The sequence below is a fragment of the Trachymyrmex septentrionalis genome, unplaced genomic scaffold (genome assembly GCF_001594115.1).
Source record: "Trachymyrmex septentrionalis isolate Tsep2-gDNA-1 unplaced genomic scaffold, Tsep1.0 scaffold22, whole genome shotgun sequence".
In the NCBI taxonomy this organism is placed as follows: domain Eukaryota; kingdom Metazoa; phylum Arthropoda; class Insecta; order Hymenoptera; family Formicidae; genus Trachymyrmex; species Trachymyrmex septentrionalis.
Window position 1 is genome coordinate 5,940,937 of NW_017305375.1, and position 21,194 is coordinate 5,962,130.

A 21,194-nucleotide genomic window follows, 5' to 3' on the forward strand; every position below is an offset into this window, starting at 1 on the left:
CCTCGAATTGAAGATGCATTTGCAGGGAACAAGCACGAAGCCTTGTTGGCTAAACCGAGCGGGAAAGAAGGAAAATGAAAAGACTACGGTGAGATAAAGGGGGTGATGGTAGCGCGATATCGAATGTCGGATTGCCGCCGTCGGGTTGTGGAAAAAGGAGTTTCAAAAGGGGTACGGTGAAATTGCGGAAGAATTGCGATGCACATATCTATAAAAGACGGTCTGTCAATAGCATGGACCCGCTGCCGCCGCGCCGTACGCGATTTCAATCGGTATTTTCTCTCCCTTTCCTTCCTTCTTTCTCCTCTAAAGCGATACGTGATGCATACAAGGCGCCCCGACCATACGTATGCATGTCACAGGATGCTTGCACCTGCCCAAGCACAGGGACGAATTTCTGCGTAAAAGCTAACGAGATGGATAGGTAAGGAAAATTGAAGTAACATAACTTCAGAGTGGGTTGAATTTCTGATTCTATCGACATCTAAATAAAAAATAATACGCCAATCTTTGTTTAAAAAAATTAGTACAGCTGTGATTTCTGTGCTCGTCTATGTAGAATTTCGGAATCTAAATAAAACGGAGGAAAAAAAGAAGTTTGATCTTAACTGCAAAAACTTTTTCTTCTTCGAAAAATTTTCCTTTCGTCAATTACAATAAACTCCGAACTGTCCTTTACGAAATCGCAATTCGTATAATTTTGCTAAATTCAGATTGTACGCCAAAAGAAATTGCTAGAATGCTTCTGCTAGTTGAAAATTTTAAAAATTTATGCAACATACTTCTGCAAAAAGAATTACAAAGTTTTCTGGTTTATTCGTGATCAAGTTTATCTGTGATCATGTCTCTTTTCTTATAGTAATCAATTCAATTATTAGTTTCAATCCCCAAGAAGGCAGTAATCCGCCCCTACGAAAGAACACGCGAGAATACCCCTCGGGACGTGCATTCGTGATCTCGATATAAAACTTGTCCGAGAAATTTCCTATCGCGACTCATTCTGCCGCGTCTTATTTCATGGTCGAAAGGATTCCGCAGGAATCGAAAACTCGGCCGTGGCCAATGCAGTTGACAGGCACAAAAGAGAAGAATCGAGACTTCAGCGAAGACCACGTGATACGGCAAAAAAGAACGCGAGAGTACCATACGAATTTACGTGAAAAGAATTCGCATTATTGCTGGTCGACTATTTGCGAAAGCAGGATCAGTTAATAAATATTTTTAAAAATTCCTAACAGATTCCTAATTTTTGCAATTTTTCAATTTGCGATAGCGTTGGCTTGATAATTTGCAAAATCAAAAGCAAAAATGTTATTTAATTCCTACCTACTTGTATATACAATTTTTACGCAACCTAGTCCGTTCTGTATTTCCATTCAGTGACGATAAGCATAAAATAATGTCTAAAAAGTTGTTTAAAAAATTGTTTTAAAAGTTTAAATAATATTGTTTCCTTATCTAAAAAAATGACACATTTTCAGTTGTATCGTTTTTGTAAATAATAAAGAGAGTCTGGTACAGAAAATTTTAAGAAGATTTAATCAAAATTTATAAAAAAAATTATTTTATTTTAAATTTAGTCATTTTAGCTAAACCAAATAAATATAAACTGTTGATAATATTTTGAATTATGTTATATATTATTACTTTTAATTAATTATCACAACTTAACAAAATGGGCTTTTTAAAGATTGTAAAACAAAAATGACAAAAATGAATCCTGCTTCTAAGAGTATGTTCTTTTTGCCAATATTATTTGATTAGTAAATAATTTTCTATTAAAAATAGTTTTTCTCTTTTTCTGAACAAGTTAGTTCTTTTAATTATCATTTTTAAAGTAAGGAAACGATATTTAAGTTAATTTTTTAATAGTGTAATGTGAATTGTTACAAGAAAATATGTTTTATTTAAAATCTGAACCGCCTACAGGCAAGCGTGTTGTCCATAGAAGTAAATTTTCATGTAGTAAAAACGGAATCGAATGCAATTACGAGCTAACCAGGCAATCTCCCGGGAGATTGTTGAAATAACAGAAGGAAATGTCACACAACTTTTTTATTTTATTTAGTTCAAAATACTTATACTTGCGTAATTGCATCGATTCCGTTTTTGCTACATGAGAATTTACTTCCATGGACAACACACCGGCTTGTGGAATCTTAGACAAAACGCATTTTCTTGTAACGATTCACATATTTGGAAAAATCATTGAATCGTATTATATATAATTTTATTATTATCTTCATTCTTGACAACACTTTAATGTTGATAATGTTTTATCTTTATATAAAATAATTTATAGTGCGAACACACACTATAAATTTTATTATAAATAACGTAATAATTTTCGAATATTTTAAGACAGATACAAGCTATGCTAACAAATTCGAACAAATGTGTCGCGTGTTCTGATCAAAAAATACACGATTTATTTGGGTGACAAGTTTTTAAGCTTGCGAGTAACAAAAACGAAAAAAAGTGATAGACTGCAAAACTATTCTGTAACTCTTGAACGGAAGTTTCATTATTGTTATAACATCGGTGCGTTTTGACTTTTTTTCCATATATTATATCTGCACAATGACGGTAACAAAACTTTCATTAAGAATAGAGTTGTCGATATCGAATACAAATATATTGACGACTATGATATATTCATCGTTAATTAAACTATTTATGTTCATTCTACATGAATAGGCATTATATCGAATAATAAATTGATTTTTCGTTTTAATTAATTAAATTCGATATATTCGCTATGATGCCTATTTATTCAGGGTAAGTATAGTTTTTGCATGAGTTTTGATAAATACATTCGTAGTCGATTTTTCTATTTGGTATCAATAACTAGTTAAAAGTTATAGAATAGATTTGAGCCTGCCATTTCTTTTTGCGGTCGAGATAAATTGACTAATGCACATTGCTACTAATGTAGATTAACTTTAATTCTAGGTTAACTTACTCTTTATCTTTTTCTAATTTTTAAAATTAGAAATAGTTGAAAAGTGAATTGAATCGAGATTAAACTATATTGGCAGAAATAGACATAAATCACGTTAGAATTGAGGTTCCGCAAAGTTAGCCTCAGAATTAGAAGAGAAAGGGAGGGAGGGAGGGAGCGAGAGAGAGAGAGAGAGAGAGAGAGAGAGAGAGAGAGAGAGAGAGAGATTATACTTGTGCAATGCCGCATTATTTTGTGGGAGTACAAGGCTTTTGCATAGCATACCAATTATATTTCGTGATACTTATATAATGAAATAAACATTTTTAACACAGAAATACTAAGCACTCACTAATTTCGTTGCTCTCTTTCTGGATAACTGCATTATGGCAATCATGTTGTGCGCCCGCAAACCTACGTGGGTGAACAGAAAACGATTAATATTTCAATAACTCATAAGATCCTACAAATCACTTAATATCTTAATCATATATATAAACATACGAATAATACCTTTTCGCCGAATACCAAGAAACGAAGGAGATTAAATCAGATATCCATCGACGAGCGCGACGTTCGAAAAAAGCCGTTTACAAAACTGACGCGAAGGAAGAACTATTGCACCACGAATACCACTGGAATGCCACGATCGGCAATGGCGGGAAAGAAAATGCGGTTGGTATTACCTCATTGGTCGGCCGATAACATGTGACTAATTCAAGTTGAACAAAGTTGAAAATAAAAGCGCGCGAATTTTTCCTGCACAAAGAGTAGCAAATATATAATCGAAAGATAGCTTCATAAATCTCTATTAACCGGTAAATAAATTATTCTCTTTCGCTGACAATAGCAACTGCTGGTAAGACCGATAGCTGCGAGAAATGTGACTACTAATTTTAATTGAAAATGTTTTTGTTCAATTTAACAATGTTCACTTTAACGTAATATTTTCTACACGTTTTTTTTTTGCTTTTTCTTTGCCAAATCTGTATATAACTATTAATTCATTCTGCAGACAAAAGATACAACGGAAACAACCCAACAGTAATTCTTCGAGAAAGTTCTTCGGGCAGACGTCCTTAGGAACGAAGAATGTTCTTAAACATCCCTTGAAGAACTATTGTGTTGTGAGGGAAGGTCTATTTTTTATAGTTGAACTAGCATACACTTTTGTACTTAAAATGGAACAGGTATATTTGGCGACAGTAAGAAGAAAAGTTAATTTTAGGTGCTTTTCCCGTTTTACGCGTGATGCTTATGATATATCAAAGAAAAATTAAGGGAAAGTGAAGCAGATGATTTTCTTCTCTGATTAGTTCCTAAAAGTGCATGTGTGTGTATATACAGGGTGCTGCCGATACCTACGATCAGTAAGTCGGGTTGCCTATCTGTCAGGGGCACGCTTTACTAGTAATGCGGGATAAGATAAGAGTCCGGCAGGGAATGAGACAAAAGAAATTGAATTTTACATTCTGGTATAGGGTAAAATTTAATAATATGTTATAAAATATGTATTTAATACAAACAATATCTGACTTAGTCTAACATAAATGTAATTTAATAAATATTTAAAAATATGTAATTATAATTTATAATTATATATTTTTTAATATTTATCAAATTTCATTTATTTTAAATTAAGTGCGAAAATATTAGGAAACAATATAAAAATATGCAAAAATATACAATATATACATTTATTAAATGAAAAGCACAGAAAGATATATTTTCAGAAATATTTTCAAAAATATAACAAGTTGTCAGTGCTATTAATCTGTTTCAACTGGCTAACTGCATTGCGCATCATCTTTTAGGAAGGTCAAACACGTCAGGATATCTTTGGCGAACAGTTGAGCTTGAGAGAGTCGCGCGTCGCGCATATCCGCCGAGCTAGCTACCAACCGATACTTGCTGAGTATGTTCAATCGTGTATGGTCTACTTAGATTCACAAGTACTTCAGCGGTTTAATACTCGTATGAGTGAAATCATTCAATAGTAGAAAGTATCGAACTTGATCGTACATATGTATATAGTATTCCAATAATCAATAACATAATTGATAAAATATAAATACGTTATTTTACAAGAAATATGCTCAAAAAGATACATATATGTAAAATATGCCAAATAAAAGTAGACTTTAACGCTTTGCCTCTGCGTAATTCATGTAGATATATAAGCCATTTTGTTATACTTATATTCATATTAATAATATAAAAAATACATTTTATAATCCCAGCTTTAATTATGAGATAAAATTCTTCTATTTCTCAATAAAATATATATTGAATCTTATATCATGTGTGTGTTATTAATTAAACATAAAATCCAGTTACTACATATGAATAAGTTATAAAAGATCAGACTAAAATTAGTGCATAGAAATAAACAACAATTAATTTTAATAATTAATAAATAAAATACGTACTTATAAAATTTTTAAATAATTTTAAAATAATCCTTTTTTTCTAATTATTATTTTCAAATTATTTTCAAATCATTAAAATAAAACGAGAATAAACAGAAGAAAAATACTGATGTATATAAATTATATAAATAAAAAATATATGATATTTACCGCAAAATTGCTCCGCCGGTGCCGGATGTCTCTGCCAGACCTCCTCTTCCTCTCAGAATTCGGTTGGCATCCTCAAGCACAGGATATACTCGCGTAAAACACTCACAAATAATATACTATAATCGCGTGCGGACTAATTATAATATTTATAAAAGTCTTTCGCGTGACACTGTGATATTTCACGTTTACAAAATCCATGATAGAATTGACATTTCAATCGGTGGAATCAACACCACACGTCGACAAGTACTTGCGAAACACATGATGAATGCCGAATGAGGGTTAAATCCTATACGAAAGAAAACGAAATCGATCGTATCGAGTCCTGTGATTTACGCCGACATCACGTTTAACATTGACTCAATCATAAACCCTAGTTCCAGTGAGACACAAGTGGTGTTGTATCACAAGCGATTCAAAGAGGCTGGTAGACGTAACAAGCGCCTCTAATAAAAAAAAAAGTTGCCATTGCCGAGTCTAACAATCTAAACAATTCAGGAAATGAGATCCAACTCCTCACGAACTAGTTTTTAAAAAAAGACTACTAGAACTAGATTCTGATCAAGTCATATTAAAGGCGAGAATCATTCAAATGCAAATAAACGCAAAAAAACGAACGCCTTAACCAGAGTTATACAACTTCTTTTTGGGCGACCATCAGCAAAACTCTGTAACTCGTTATGCAATCATTATATGCTCATAACGACTGCATAACTCGAGTTACCGAATACAGGCCGAGACGAATCCGAGTCAATCGATCGCTTCTTACTGCTAATGGCCGAACCACTTGCCGATAGATACACCATGTCCTCAATTAATCAGCAACAGTAGTTGCTAAACAGCGCAAATATTGTACCATTGCAAAGTGCGTGACGTTACGCGGCTGGTATCATTTCCTACCCGGAGCACTTGACTTGAGAGAGTTGCAGTGACCGTGACAGCTCAGCAACGTCTCAATGAGAGTTCCGCTTTCTTGTCGAAATATCGAAAATATGATTCCATTATCCAATTAGAATTCCATGAATGAGTTTTATGAAAAGTCCATTAATTCGATAACTTCAACGGCACTTCCGAAGCAAACGCGCGATACTACGAACCGGCTGCAGTTCGTTCACTTTCAATTAAATCAGCGACGAGGGTAGCTTCCCCGTCGTTAGATTTTTGTACAAAGAGAACGATTTTACTCAATATTTAAAAATTTATCTAGATATATTATTCAAATAAATTAAGAATTTTTAGATACTTGAGAAAAATCGTTTTTTTCATGTATATCCTCTGAGTCTATATCACTGAACTCGCTCACCAAGGTCGTACCCGTGAGAGGCAAGATAGATATCATCTGAAAAATGTAATATACAGCTATTATTTATACCGTGCAATTTTATCGGTTGACTTTTAAAAATGAATATCAAAAATATGTCAATTAACCATCAATGCGAAATAAATTCAGACCAGATAAAAGGATTGAATCTCTTATTATGTCTGTAAGATATGATTAGAATTAATGAAATGAGCTAATGATTAATAAAAAGAAAAATATTTAATTCTTTATATAAAAGAAAAATATTTCCTTTATTACCAATAAACTCTTTCAAAGTTACACACAATTTTTTATCATATCACGAAATATGCGCAAAAATGAAAAATTAATTAAATTATAAATTACTCATTACACATTAGTTGTGAAGGAATCGCATAAATTGCGTTACTTGCATGAAAGCATTTATTAACGTTGCTTTTTTATGACTCGTGTAATACTGTTACGTCCTCCGCACGCATGGAGCTGAGGGGTAAACACAACAAGAGTATTAAATTTGATCGTGTCCAGAATCCAAACCATAAGAGAGCTGTGAGGAATGACCGAAAATCGAGAGGCACATTGCTTCGTCCTCAGATCGATAGAGGACAAAGTGGAAACCTCTACTCGTGCTCCAGACTCATGACTCGGACGTACTTTTAGTTTAAAGATCAGTATGCCACGAGGGCGCACTTTAACGCCAAATGTGCCAATACATGTACCCTGGCTTTCGGTCACAAAACTTAATCCAAGTGACCGAGCAGAGGGCAAAATGCAACCGCGGGATAATTTACAATGAATACAAGGACAGGTTTTTCGAATAAAACGAAATAAACGAAGCTAAATATATAATAGTAATAAATAATGAAAAATATTTGGCTTTACATTTTTGTTACACAATTCCTTTGGTTTGTTTCGTTTTGATTAGATGTGTTATTATGCACGTTTGTGAATGTATTGTGTGACAGAAGGGAGAGGAAAGATGGGATTAAAACAAAGGAGTTTTATAGGAGAGCAGGGTAGTGGAGGAGAGTGGAATGAGAGATAATATGGCGACGGAAAATGGATAATCGGCTCCTTCTATTCGTACTATTATTCTGTTACTATCAGAAATAAGTGTGAAAAGGTCATAATGGATTAACTCATTAATATTATGGAAAAGAAAGGGAACGGGATCGGGAGGAGTATAATTATTGATGATAGGATCGGTGTCAAAAGGGATTGGTGGATAAGGGGATAGTTCACCTAAAGATGAAGGTACGGCAGGGAGGTTATCTAAAAGGAGAGTGGGGTCCTCAGAAATGTGCGGAAAAAAAGAATATGATATTGCAATTTCCGGGATGAGTAGAGGTAAGTTGATTTGACAAGGTTGATCGGCCGGGTATTCTTCACATGTTAAAATGTTAAGCGGACGGACACGAGCTATTGGTCGGCGAGAACGGTGAATTCCCGTGCGGCGGGAAACAGAATTACCACAAGAACGCACTGCAATGTTTCCCCTTTTTTATTACAAGGCAACTCTAAAAGGATTAGAAAAAGAAAAATGAAATAAAATACGACAATGAGATAAAATAGTGTAAGAAAGATGAAGAGGTCCGGAGAATAGCGAAATGCACGCTTACTGCTGAACTGGTTGGTGGAACCTCGATGAAGTGAGGGCCCTTGTCGGTGAATGCTGCTGGTTTATAGATAAGAGTGGCAACCAGATATTTGAGCTTGATGATTTCTTCCAACACTGACTCTAAGTGTTTAAATCTCAAATATGCAAGGTTAATGGAATTTCTCCCGCACTGAGTCTGAGTTTCTAAATCTTGATAGCTTCTGATATAAGTAACTTCAGTGAGATATGTGCTGTGCCCGGAAAAATTTAGAAAAAAAAGAACTTCGGACCGCTACGATCGTCTCTCAAGAAAAAATCGGAAAAAACCCCGGAACCGAGGTTTTTGTATTCTGCTCTGATTAACAGCGCGTTGATAGGTTCGTTAAATAGGTGGTGGGACCTATTTTTCGCTTTCTAATTGGTCAAGGGTGGAAAAGGACATTGACCAGAATCTGTAGCGTGTGAAAGTGTCATCCTTAATTTTATGATCTTAAAATTTATGAGAAGAGCGCACGTGCAGTGAGGCGCATGGGACCACCAAATATCATCCCCGAATGTCGTGTGTCATGTCTTAGATTTTATTATCACGGACTCGTCAAAATCGTCCGCGATTTAATCGTTAAAAAGTATTTTAGCGCCTGTCTTACGCTTCCAATGACATATTTATTATTATTTTAGCCGCGGTGTCTAAGAGGCATAGACTCGATGTCCTTTTGATCCCGTCGCTCGCGCACGTGCATCGATTTTTAGTTTATCTCGGAGCGAGATGCATTTACAAGGAGATACTAGATTCTTCGCTTTAGTTTTTAACGGACAAAAAAATTTTTAGTCTTCTCTAGGCTGTAAACGCTCAACTTGTTCGTTATTCACAGCTGTCTCTTTATTTCAACGAATTCCAAATCTCCACAAAAGAAAAAAGTCGTAGGAGTTCGCTAGATGTAACAAATATAACGAGTAAGTGTCGAGCAATAAAATAATTCGTAAAGCATATGAAATTAAATTTAAAGGTATTATAAGGCCTATGAGAGAGAGAGTACAGACATAAATCACAGTTAGAATTATTCTTTTTAGTAACTTTCACTTAATTTTATTCCTTTTTTCAAACTGTAATTTATACTTAATAGAGACCTGCGGCATACAATTGTTTTTCTGCAATCTTTGGAAGGTTTAGCAGTCACTCATCACACATTAAAAAGTTATTAAATGAAAATGTTGATATAAATAATTCAACTCCGATGACGCTAACCTTGACGTGCATTGTCAAAGTCATGATCCTGAGAGACTATCGGGCAGTTTTAGCAGACGACCGATGTTTACTAAGAAGATTAAAATTAGAATGAACAATTCATCTCCGGTTACTTTGACCCTCCCACACATTACGAAGGTCATCGCACAACCTTTGGAAGATAGTAGTAACTCATCATAAGATCTCACATAAGATCCTTATTGTTTATGATTTTTGTTGCGTTATTGAAGATAGCCTCAATTTGTATCAACATCCAACTATTTCTTATATTTGATTCTATGCGATAATTTTTATCGTTTTATATATTAAGTATAACTGCGCACCATTGTCTGCGCTAGACTACTATTAGCTCTGTTTTATTTTTTTAATTTTTTTATCTCAAGAAACTTATTCTTTATTAAATACTTATTCTTTATAAATATTAAGCTAGTTGTTTATTGTCTCCTTATCCCTATCCACAATTAACAGAGCATTGATAAATCGTAATTACATATTAATAAGTTAGGGTTTATAAAACAGAGCTCCAGCGTCTACTTTCCATTAATTTTTTCATTATCTTTGCTCTACGAGATAATGCAAAGGAATAAGCATTTTACCCACTAGTAATGACTTGGCTTACGATTATATAAGTAATCTGTTTATTAACTTATATTTTTTACTTTACTTACATTGTAAAACTGTGACAAACTTTATACAAAAATTAAATATACATTTGTTATTATGTGTTAAATGTACATCTACTACGAGTTCATTAGACTCACAAATGCAACGTTTATGTAAGTAAAGAAAAACATTGTGACTATTATAATTATGACGTATTATGTTAATATATATTCACAAATATTAACATATACTAACATAATGATTCATAATTATTTGGAATAACTCATAATTATCTGTAATGTGTATATGAGTATTGTGAGTTTTCAAAAACTCATTCGGAATTTTTGCACAGTGCTATACATCATAGTCACAGTAAATGATCGCGTACTAAGTATATATACATTTATTTATATCTAGTTAATATTTTTATATATTTCATTATAAAGTGTGAATATATTTTGTGCAAAATTGTTGCTGATAATTTTAAACAATATTATTTTTATATATTTAATTGTTACAGAATAATATAGAATTTAGCACATTTAAAATTTAATACGTTTCTGCAAGAAGAATTGCACAGTAATAAGATATAAAATTTGTCGAACATCTGTTTGGCTTTACAAATCATGAAGATAAATTATACACATTTGCTTATAAAGATGCACTATTTCTTTTTTCTGGGAAGTAAGTAACTATCTTATTTAATATATTTACACACACACACACACACACATAGAGAGAGAGAGAGAGAGAGAGAGAGAGAGAGAGTGTTCTATTTTATTTTAAATAGTCAATTTTCTCTAAGACTATCGATACAATGGTTTAAATAAAAGTGAAATAATTTCGAAAAGGACGTTTTTGATCATAGTGAAATCATTAGTGAATCATCAGTTCATCATCAGTTGTGAATCACTCTTTAAAAATTCATTTTTTTTATCCAGAACAATATCAAACAATTAATAAAATATTTAATAATCATGATTAATTATAAAGATTACATTATGGATGATTTTATTCTATTTCATTATCGTTTTAATTTGAATTAAATAAAGAGGCAAAAGGGCTCGAAGGAATAAGCGCTATTCAAGGTGCGCAAATTGTTCAAGAATATCTCTCAATATTCAAATTAAATTTATTGAAGAGACCGTAGAACAAACATAATCGTTAAAACTATAATAAATTCGTACGTTTTGGTTAATTTTCTAACCTTTTTCAGTGAAAAATATACGCAAAAAAGTTATATAAATAATTAATATTGCTCGTTGTCTACGTATCCAAAATTGGAAAATGTAAATCTATTCTTTGCAGTTTTATGAGAAGCCAAACTAATTCTCGAAAATACATTCTTCTATGCCTCGGCATAGTTATAAGGCTGAATAAAAATCACAAAGTTGGTGCTTTTAATAACAAAATTAAATAAATATTTTAGTATGGAAAAATAAATGTACAAAAAAACTTACCCATAATAGAAACTGCAAGCACATAATGTAAACTGCTAATTCAAAGTCTTGATAGTAAAGATGTCAAACAATTAAAAATTTTTTAGTCAAATTATAAAATAATAAATGAAATGTACAGTACAGAATAACGTGTCGATCATACATCGTCAAACAAAAAATGAGACAATTCGTGAGAGCTCGCGGATCATTTAAAAGTGAAGTTCGATGTCAATAATAAAAACAAATTAACAATAAGAGTTAAAATAATTTAAATATGCTTGGTTTAGCAGTGTCTGTTTTCAAATTTATGTTACTATTCTGTTGTTTTATATTGATCATCTCTGATCAATATAATATTAATCTCTAATTGTAATTCCTCTCATTATCCAATATTTTAAGGTTTTCCCAACAGAAATCATGATTATAAATCAAGAACCTATGATTTGTAATTACCGAATATGTTGTTGTGTTTCTATTAATATGAGATCTATATACAAAAATTCTCGTTATCAATTGTTCTGTTTGTCCGACTTAAGTTGCATCACAGTCTTTACAAGAAATTTTATAGACGACGTTCTCCTTACAACTAGTGAGTAATAGATCTTTTTGCGATCTGATAACGCGTTACTCTACTTATTCATGCTATAGAAGGATACAACAAAAACAGTGTCTTTAATGACGTTTCTAAATTTTTCGAACAATGAATCTACGTACGGAATTGTAAATCAAATTTTTAATTGATCGTTGTTATTACTATTATTGTTATTATTGCTAAGAGTCTTTATTTGAAGCTGTTTTTTTATTTGTAAAAGTTTTTATTCTTTCAGTCATTGTCGAGAACATAAATTGCAAAGGATAGTCATTATCCAATAAAATTCTAATAACGGATTCCAAGTTCTTAGGAGGATTGGCAACGTTACCTTATAAAGATATAACTCTCGTAATTGTTACCGTTTTTTTTCAATTCATATATTATAGAATAATTTTGTTATCCGTTTCCTCTTTTTTCAATACATCATACAAGATGAAATATCATTATTATAAAACTAATAATGAAACTGAACATAACTCTCAATCTAGAGTTAACAATCGACTTTTATACGTGCCTTAAACCCGATCTACAATTGCGTAAACGTAGATATAAAGTTATGAGAGCAGTAAATGTTGTACAATATATTAACTTACAATGGAGTAAAGATTCAATAAATTTTTATCTTTAAATTGTGCATTGCTTAAAACACTTTCTCCATATTCCATCCCTGCCGAAAATTCTGAATAGAAATCGATAAATCTATATATGACATTTATCCGAATTTATGAGAAATTATTGGCATATATTTTTATGTATCCGCATCGAAAAATTTCTACTACCAAATCTTACACGTTTCTATCGACATCAACTATAAATTGAATATATCTACAAATGCTGATCCATAATTTTTTCGAATTTGTCATAATCAATCAGATGTATGTGCTTTTCCATGCATTTGCAAATGCAAAATTTATGAGTACTTACATGCACTTACACGCAACATTTAATGTTACATTGTACCTGCATTTTACAAAAAATTAATCAGGTTCTGATTGCATATACAGAATACTGATACACATTCGTATTAGCGAATATAGGATATGTATATCGGTCTGTGCTTGCGTTGCGTGGTCGTCACGAAGTATTGGAATCAGTTAGTATAACCCTGTGCAACAAAAATAATTTTTTTTTTACGCATAGAAAATTCAAGTTATTCTAAAAAATACAGACAAAATGTAATACAAGCATATAAATCGTTTCGCGATTTCAAATCATTTGTGTTTTTTACACACATTTAAACAGGTTATTTCGGCCACAGTGCAAGATGAAATTTTACAATTGTCTGAAAATCATATGTTTTTATTCAAAATTAATCGCTAAATGAGAAAATGATAAAATTAAAGCGGAAATAAAGTTCTTAAGATGTTTTTTTTTTATACGGATCTATTAGGAATTTCTGGCAGGGGTACTCGTAATATAATATATTTGTAATATAATAAACTTGTCAAATAATATATCATAAAATGAATACAATAAAAGATGGAAAGAACACTTTGTACTTTCTATACGTTGAGACAGAAAAACAATAACAATGTAGACGTTTTGATTGGTTCACTCTTATGTTTTACGCAGTCGCATTCGTGAAAGATTTAAGTTGAACCATCCTTTATTAAACGCTTTACAACTTGGAATAGCAGATTAAAACTTCGCTTAAAGCCTGATCTATAATTGCGTAAACGTAGTTGTAAGTGATCGTAGTTGTAACAATTCACCAATTATAGTCGGATATTCTCCTCGTATTCAAGCGTGATTCTTTCATGATGTGGTCAATTCTTACAATTATAACTACATTTATATGCAATTGTAGATTGGGCTTTACACTAATTCATAATCATTTACAACTACGTTTGCGCAATTGTAGATCAGACTTTATATGTTATAAAATCATCTCGGAGTCGGTTTTTTATTACATCTAAAATTAATTTAAAAACATTTGTTTTCGTTCTTAATACTTTAAATCCTAATAGCAAACAAGAAAGTTATTTGAAATCAATACATTTTATGCATTTTATTACTTTGGTCTCCCAGCGGAAGAAACGAAACGCCACATTGGTAATTTCCAATACTGCTAACTTCTTTCCCAACACCAACCTATTTTTGAACATAGCCAAGATAAGAGCGTTTTAGTACTGTTTTAAATTTACAATGTATGTGTGTGCGGGCACGTGTAATTTTTACATTATATACGGCTTACAATAATTATCATTTAGTTTAACATTGCTAATAACCTGACATAGGCGTTTATTATTATGTACGAATTTTATTAATTTTAGTATAAAGTATTTCACCGAGAAATTGAGTTTCTACAGATTTGTTAAAAATTTGGGTATTATGTTTAAAATAATTTTATTTATATAGTTAGAATTAAAAAAAAAACATTCTAGCGGTGCCGAAATAAAGATATTCATTTTTAAAATTTCAACTTTTAATACGTAAACTCCAATATCAAGTCTTGCTGAAATAATATTTTAATACTTTGCGGCGAAAATCTTCTACAGATTTAAAAAATATATAAATATGTAATGTAGAAAAATTATAGGAATCTTATCAAAGAAATGGAGAAACTTAGCGATGCTGTTTTTTAATTAGAGTAATTTAAATTTGTAATTTGATGGAATTTTCTTTCTCACATGCCGAGCAGCAAGACAGGGACATGCTGTTGCTACATTTCAACTGTCTTCAATGCAGATTAGTGTTCGTGCATACAGATAGGACATTTATGCGTGTGTGTGTACATCGCTTCAAATTTCTCTTTTCAGAGAGCACGTGCGGCGAGATATATTCATAGGTTGTATGCGATTAATTTTCTAACGCGATTGTAGCCGAAGAAATACCTTAAACAACTAGTTATGACTCACAGCTATTTAATTTGTTTTAAAAAATAAATAATTTAGTATTATATCCAATATAAAAATATTTATATCATAAATATATATTTTAGCTAACAAACACATACAATAAAAAGATTATAATAAAAAGATATTAAAAGTAAATTTTATTAGTTAAAAATTACACTATTAATTTAATTATTATTCTTCTTATTTTAGGTGGGGCTCCTATTTATCCATTTCTAACAGTTTACGGAAAGCAACTTGGTATTTCACCGTTAATTATTGGTAGCATTAACGCGATTTTTTTTATATTACTTTTAGTAGTAAAACCAATATTTGGTTTTATTATGGATTATTATAAAACTTGGAGAAAAGTGATCTTTCTAACATTGCTTGCCATAGCAAATATCTGTTGCATTACAGTATTCTTTTTATCACCATTGCCAGGTCCAATTTTACCAGAACATCACTTTCAAAATGTGTCTTGTGAAACTTTACCGCGTTGCAATATGAAATACGTAAGTTTTTATATTCCATAATTTTTTAAGTTATATAAAAATTTTTAAGTGTTGAGGTTTATAAAACATAATATACATAATATTTAAAATATATTGTAAATATGTGTAACTTTAAAATTTGTTTAAACGTTTTAAAATACAAAATCAATTAGATTCTTATAATTATTAGTGTTTTATAAAAATATGCGTTTGTTTATAATTTGTTCTTTATTAAAGCATGCATCAGCAATTGCATCGTGTAATGGTACAAAAGACACTATATGTCATTGGAAATGCGAGAATACAAATTTTTCCACGCAATTGTCTTTTCATGCAGACCAAAACAAAGCAATTATTTCATCAAATACTACGTGCTTATTAAATATAAATGAGATATCATTGTGTCAAGGAAATTTAACAAACAATTATAATTGTAACGTTATCTGTGACAATTTCAAAGATGATCAATGTATGTACATATCTGCAACTTTTTGGAGTTTCGTTGTCTTAACGTGTATTGGCGAAATAGGTTTTTATGTTTTCATCAGTATAAGCGATGCATTTTGCTTTGCCATATTAGGTACATGACTTTTATAAATATTTTTAAACTAATTCTCAAAATTTAACCATACTTTTGCAATATTTCTGTATGTAATAACATTATATAGAACAATACTCTGTTTATTTTTAACAATATTTGCCTTGTCAGGACAAGATAAACGGTTGAAATACGGTAAGCAGCGATTATGGGGTGCAGTGGGTTATAGTATTGTTGCATGTTTATCTGGATATATGGTAGACTTTTTTTCGTACGACAAAGTCTATAAAAATTATATACCGTCAATGCTTATTGTGATCATATTTACTTGCATCGATTTTATTTGTTGTATAAAACTGGAGGTAATTTTATTTAAAATAAAAAATTAATTACTAGTTTTGTTCTTATGTCTTCATGTCTCATCATAGATTTTTATTACAGCTCCCATTACAATCACAGTCGACAACCATATTGAAGGATGTATTTACACTTTTGAAATCCATATCTATCATTATATTTTTGTGTTTTTCTGGATTTTTCGGTGTCCTTAACAGTATCATGCGTAATTTTTTGTTGTGGTAAACTTTTATATCTTGATTGGTGATAATAGATTTTTGCTTGTATACTTATGTATAGTGTAGCTTAATTTTATAGGTATGTAGAAGATCTCTCTATTGCGACTGGTTATATGAACAGAATTAAATTGTTAGAAGGTTTGATTTTAGCGGCACAGGCTTTCAGTGGTGAAGTAATATTCTTTTTTTTATCTGGTAACACACATTAATTATTTTTATATTACAATTTCATAATAAATTTTTATATTACAAATTTATAAATACACGATATTTACTGCAAAACTAAAATTGTTTTTAATTGTTTTTCTTTAATAAATATCATATTGAAATAATTTTATTTTTCAGGCAAAATATTAAAGAAGCTTGGTTACGATTATACCTTTATATTTTGTTTTGTATGTTATGCAGTTCGGTTGGGCTTAATATCTTTAGCGCCAACGCTATGGTGGGTTCTTTTTATAGAATTTTTCATGCAGGGACCATCGTATGCCCTTAGTCTTACAGCAATAATATCGTACGGGGATGTAATATCACCTACTGGTGCTTCAAGTACTGTTCAAGGACTGGTTCAAGGCATGAATGAAGGTTTAGGTAAGATACCTTACACGCTCCTGTAAGTACTTATATTTATCAGATATTATTTTTCTACAAAAAATTAAATATATAAATAATTTATAAGATTAATATATGTATATATATACATTTGTTTCGCCACTAATTAATATTATTAATGTTACTATTATTGGTATAAAACGTTTCCAGGACTCTCGGTTGGCAATTTGATAGGTGGTATCTTGTTTAAAAAATTTAAAGGTATAATGACTCTAAGAATATTTTCAGTATTTGCAGCATTTTCTGCGTTAATATATTTTGTTCTTCACATTTTTTACTTTAAGCGGTTTAAACAAAAAATAGGTAAAGAATTGAATAATTTAATATTTTAATGTACATATATTACATAGCTCACTAAACATATGTAAAAAGATGAAAGATTTTCTTTATTGCAGATACACGAAATAATATTGAATGGAGGAACTTGACGAGTAAATGCACAGAAACAATGTAATATAGCAGATACTTGATACAAATCGTCTTCTTGTAAATGTACAATAAGAAACAATATTGTTAAACATTTTTATCTTATATATAAAGAAAAATGAATAAAAAATAATCTATGTATTATATATTAACGCATTTAGAAGAATAATATTACATTGAATTTAGATTTTGTTAATAGCAACTTTTTTAACAATTATATACTGCTTTTATTAAAATGTAATACAAGCTACCGTCGAGACGTTTATTTACCTGGAGATCACCGCAAGACAGAAAACAAATAGTTCGGAATCAAATAGATTTCATATATTATGATTAATCATAAATTTAGGAACTCCATCACTAAAGTTACCACATTGCCAGAAACAGATATTGAATCTGATCATAATCCGCTTTGTGCAAACATCAAACTACGTTTAGCAAAAGCTAAAAGAAAAAGGATCATCACAAGGACACCTAACGCTAAGTTGCTCAGAAACGTACAAATAAGATCGGAATATGAAAAACATCTAAATGGACAGCTCTCTGAGATTGTCGCGACAGATGACATTGAAGAATTCTGGACTAATATCAAGAGTGCTCTGAAAAACTCGAATAAGGCTTTCTTATTAAAAAAAGAGTAGAAGAGAGTGGATGACTGATGAAATACTTGAACTCATGGAAAAGCGTAGATAATGCAAGACTCAGAACAACAAAGAAGGCTACCGATAATATCAGAGAAAAATTCGTAATGAGATAAGAATTGCGAAAGAAAAATGGCTTGTAGAACAATGCCGAAGTTTGAGTCATGGCGATAGCTTCCATCTTCATAAAAAAGATAAAAGAGATAGCCGGACTGTATAGGCAGAAACCAATGTATCACATTATAGATGAGCAAGACAGAGTTATACTGGAGCCAGATAAGCTGTTGAAAACATGGAAAATATATGCAGCTAGCCTGTTTGATGATGACAGACCATGGAATCCACAGACGTTGCTAGACGGTAATTCGCCATCCGGACCAAATATATTAGAGAGCGAAGTTCTTCATGCTATCAAGCTATTAAAGAACAATAAAGCTCCAGGACCGGATAATATGATCTTAAAAACTTTCCACCTGATAAGACAAGAGAATATAAAAACGTTAGTAAAATTTTTCACAGGATTTACACAGGAACTTTCCTCAAAGAATGGCTTCGCTCTACATTCATTGCGATAAAATCAAACAACGCAAAAAGATGCAACGATTATTGGCTCATTAGCCTAATGTCCTTTTTTTAAAGCTTTTTTTACGAATCTTACACACAAGACTTTATAGAAAATGCCATATGAGAAAGCTACTGGACTCAGCCAATTTGGCTTTAAATGCAGTTTCGGAACCAGAGAGGCCATCTTCAGCCTGTATACCTTGGTGCAGAACTGTCTTGACCAACGTAAGGATGTTTTCATTGATTATGAAAAGGTAATATTAGACATGAGCTATTAATAACATATTTTCAGGAGCTCGGCATGGATAGCAGAGACAGCGAACATCATCGTCAATTTATATTGGGGTCAAACGGCGGAAGTACGTAACTCATTAACAACAGAAGAATTTGAAATAAAGAAAGGATGAGGTAAGGATGTATTCTATCCCCCAATCTGTTGTTCAATATATGGAAAGAACTTTCATTTGGACAACTTTTAACAGTCCCGTAGGAATTAAAGTTAATTCGGCCTTCCTATTAATAATATACGGTATGCAGACGACACCGCAATCATAGCGGATAACGGGAATGACATCCAGAGACTCTTAAATGCTGTCAAGGAAGCAAATCGAGTTACGAATTAATATTAACAGAACGAAATTCATGGTGGTCTCCAGAAACGAGCTCTTGAACGTCAATCTGCACCTTGATGGAGAACCAGTTGAACGAGTAAAATTCAAACCTACTGTGAGTGACAAATGAAACCCAGAATCCGAAATAAAATGTAGAATAGAGTAAGCAAGAACGACTTTTCTGAAGCTGAGAAAATTCATGACAAACCAAAATTTTAATTTTGAACTCAGATACAGAATGGTGAGATGCTATGTCTGGTCAATTCTATTATATGGTGTAGAGGCAATGGATGTTCAAGGTTACTATTATCAATAAAATAGAGGCGTTTGAAACGTTGATGCTGAGACGGATGCTTAGGGTGGCGTGGTTTGATCACATACGAAACGTAGCTGTGCTCCATAAAACTGAACTCGAGAACCGAGAATTGTTTGAATGCATCAAGAAAAGAAAAATTTTCTTTCTCGGTCATATCATACGGGAAAAACAAGATTATTTCCAATCCCTTATTTTACAAGAAAAAATTAAAAGCGAAAAATAGCGAGGAATAGGAAGAAAGAAACTATCCTGGCTTAGAAATATCAGACAGTGAACAGGGATATATGATTCCCAATCTCTCCAACAAGCTGCTATCAATAAGCTCATATGACGGGAGGAAAACGGAGGACGCCTATGCAGAAATCTGCATGGCATTTTAAGAAGAAGAATAAACAAAAGAGTAAAAGAGGAAGAGAGAAAGCCAAAGTTTACCGAAAGATAGAATAACCTAGCCATATTATAATTATTATTTTATATAAACTTTATATTTTTTAAATTTTATTTCACATATTTAGAAAAACGAATATTTTATCCTCTTCTATTTTTATTTTCGAATGTGTCAAGATGCATTACTTTAATATTATATAAAACATACTAAAACAATCATTAAACAATCTATTTCTTATTACAATACATTTCTGAGCTTGAATTACTTTGTATCAAAGCGTTTATATTTTAACGTACGAATTTATAATTAGTAAACAAAATTGAATAAGCTTCCTGAGTTAAATAGTTTTACTCTATTCTTGTAGTTAAATTAACGAGATATTGTGTAAGAGTACTGGAGATATATAGGAATAATTAGAAATAACTCAAACTGGGTGCAATGTAACATTATATAAATTTGTACGCACAATATATTCAATAATAAGAAGGCATCCAAGATTAAATTTATCCTAATTTGTTCTAATATCCATTTTAAGACAACGGATGTATGGAATGCTATACATATATTTACCCATATTTTTATTACCCCATATTTAAATTTACCTATATTTATCTATATTAAATTAATGCATATATTCATTTATAGATATATAATATATCAATGAAATTACCACACATAAGATATCTTAATAAAAATATTAAGTCCGTATAACAAATCAAACTAATCAAACTTCTTATAAATCAAAGAACTGGAAAGAATATGGGCAGAAGGAGTCAAACTCAGAAGACGTCGCGCAAATAATATATCTATGAAGTGAAACTTCTTTATTCACTGAAATGCGCTTACATGTTTCGGCTGAGTTTTGAGTTCTCCTCAGAGACAACACAAACTAACATAA

General features: G+C 31.4%; 1 protein-coding gene across 1 annotated transcript; it reads left to right on the forward strand.

Moving 5' to 3' along the window:
• The first annotated feature begins 10,892 nt into the window (after positions 1 to 10,892).
• Positions 10,893 to 17,804, forward strand: LOC108748238 (major facilitator superfamily domain-containing protein 6-like). Its single transcript, XM_018486265.1, has 9 exons — positions 10,893 to 10,950; positions 15,345 to 15,646; positions 15,863 to 16,205; positions 16,335 to 16,525; positions 16,605 to 16,741; positions 16,818 to 16,933; positions 17,084 to 17,329; positions 17,501 to 17,614; positions 17,746 to 17,804. Exons 1-9 carry the CDS (start codon positions 10,893 to 10,895, stop codon positions 17,802 to 17,804), a joined length of 1,566 nt encoding a protein of 521 aa, XP_018341767.1.
• Positions 17,805 to 21,194: the final 3,390 nt, after the last annotated feature.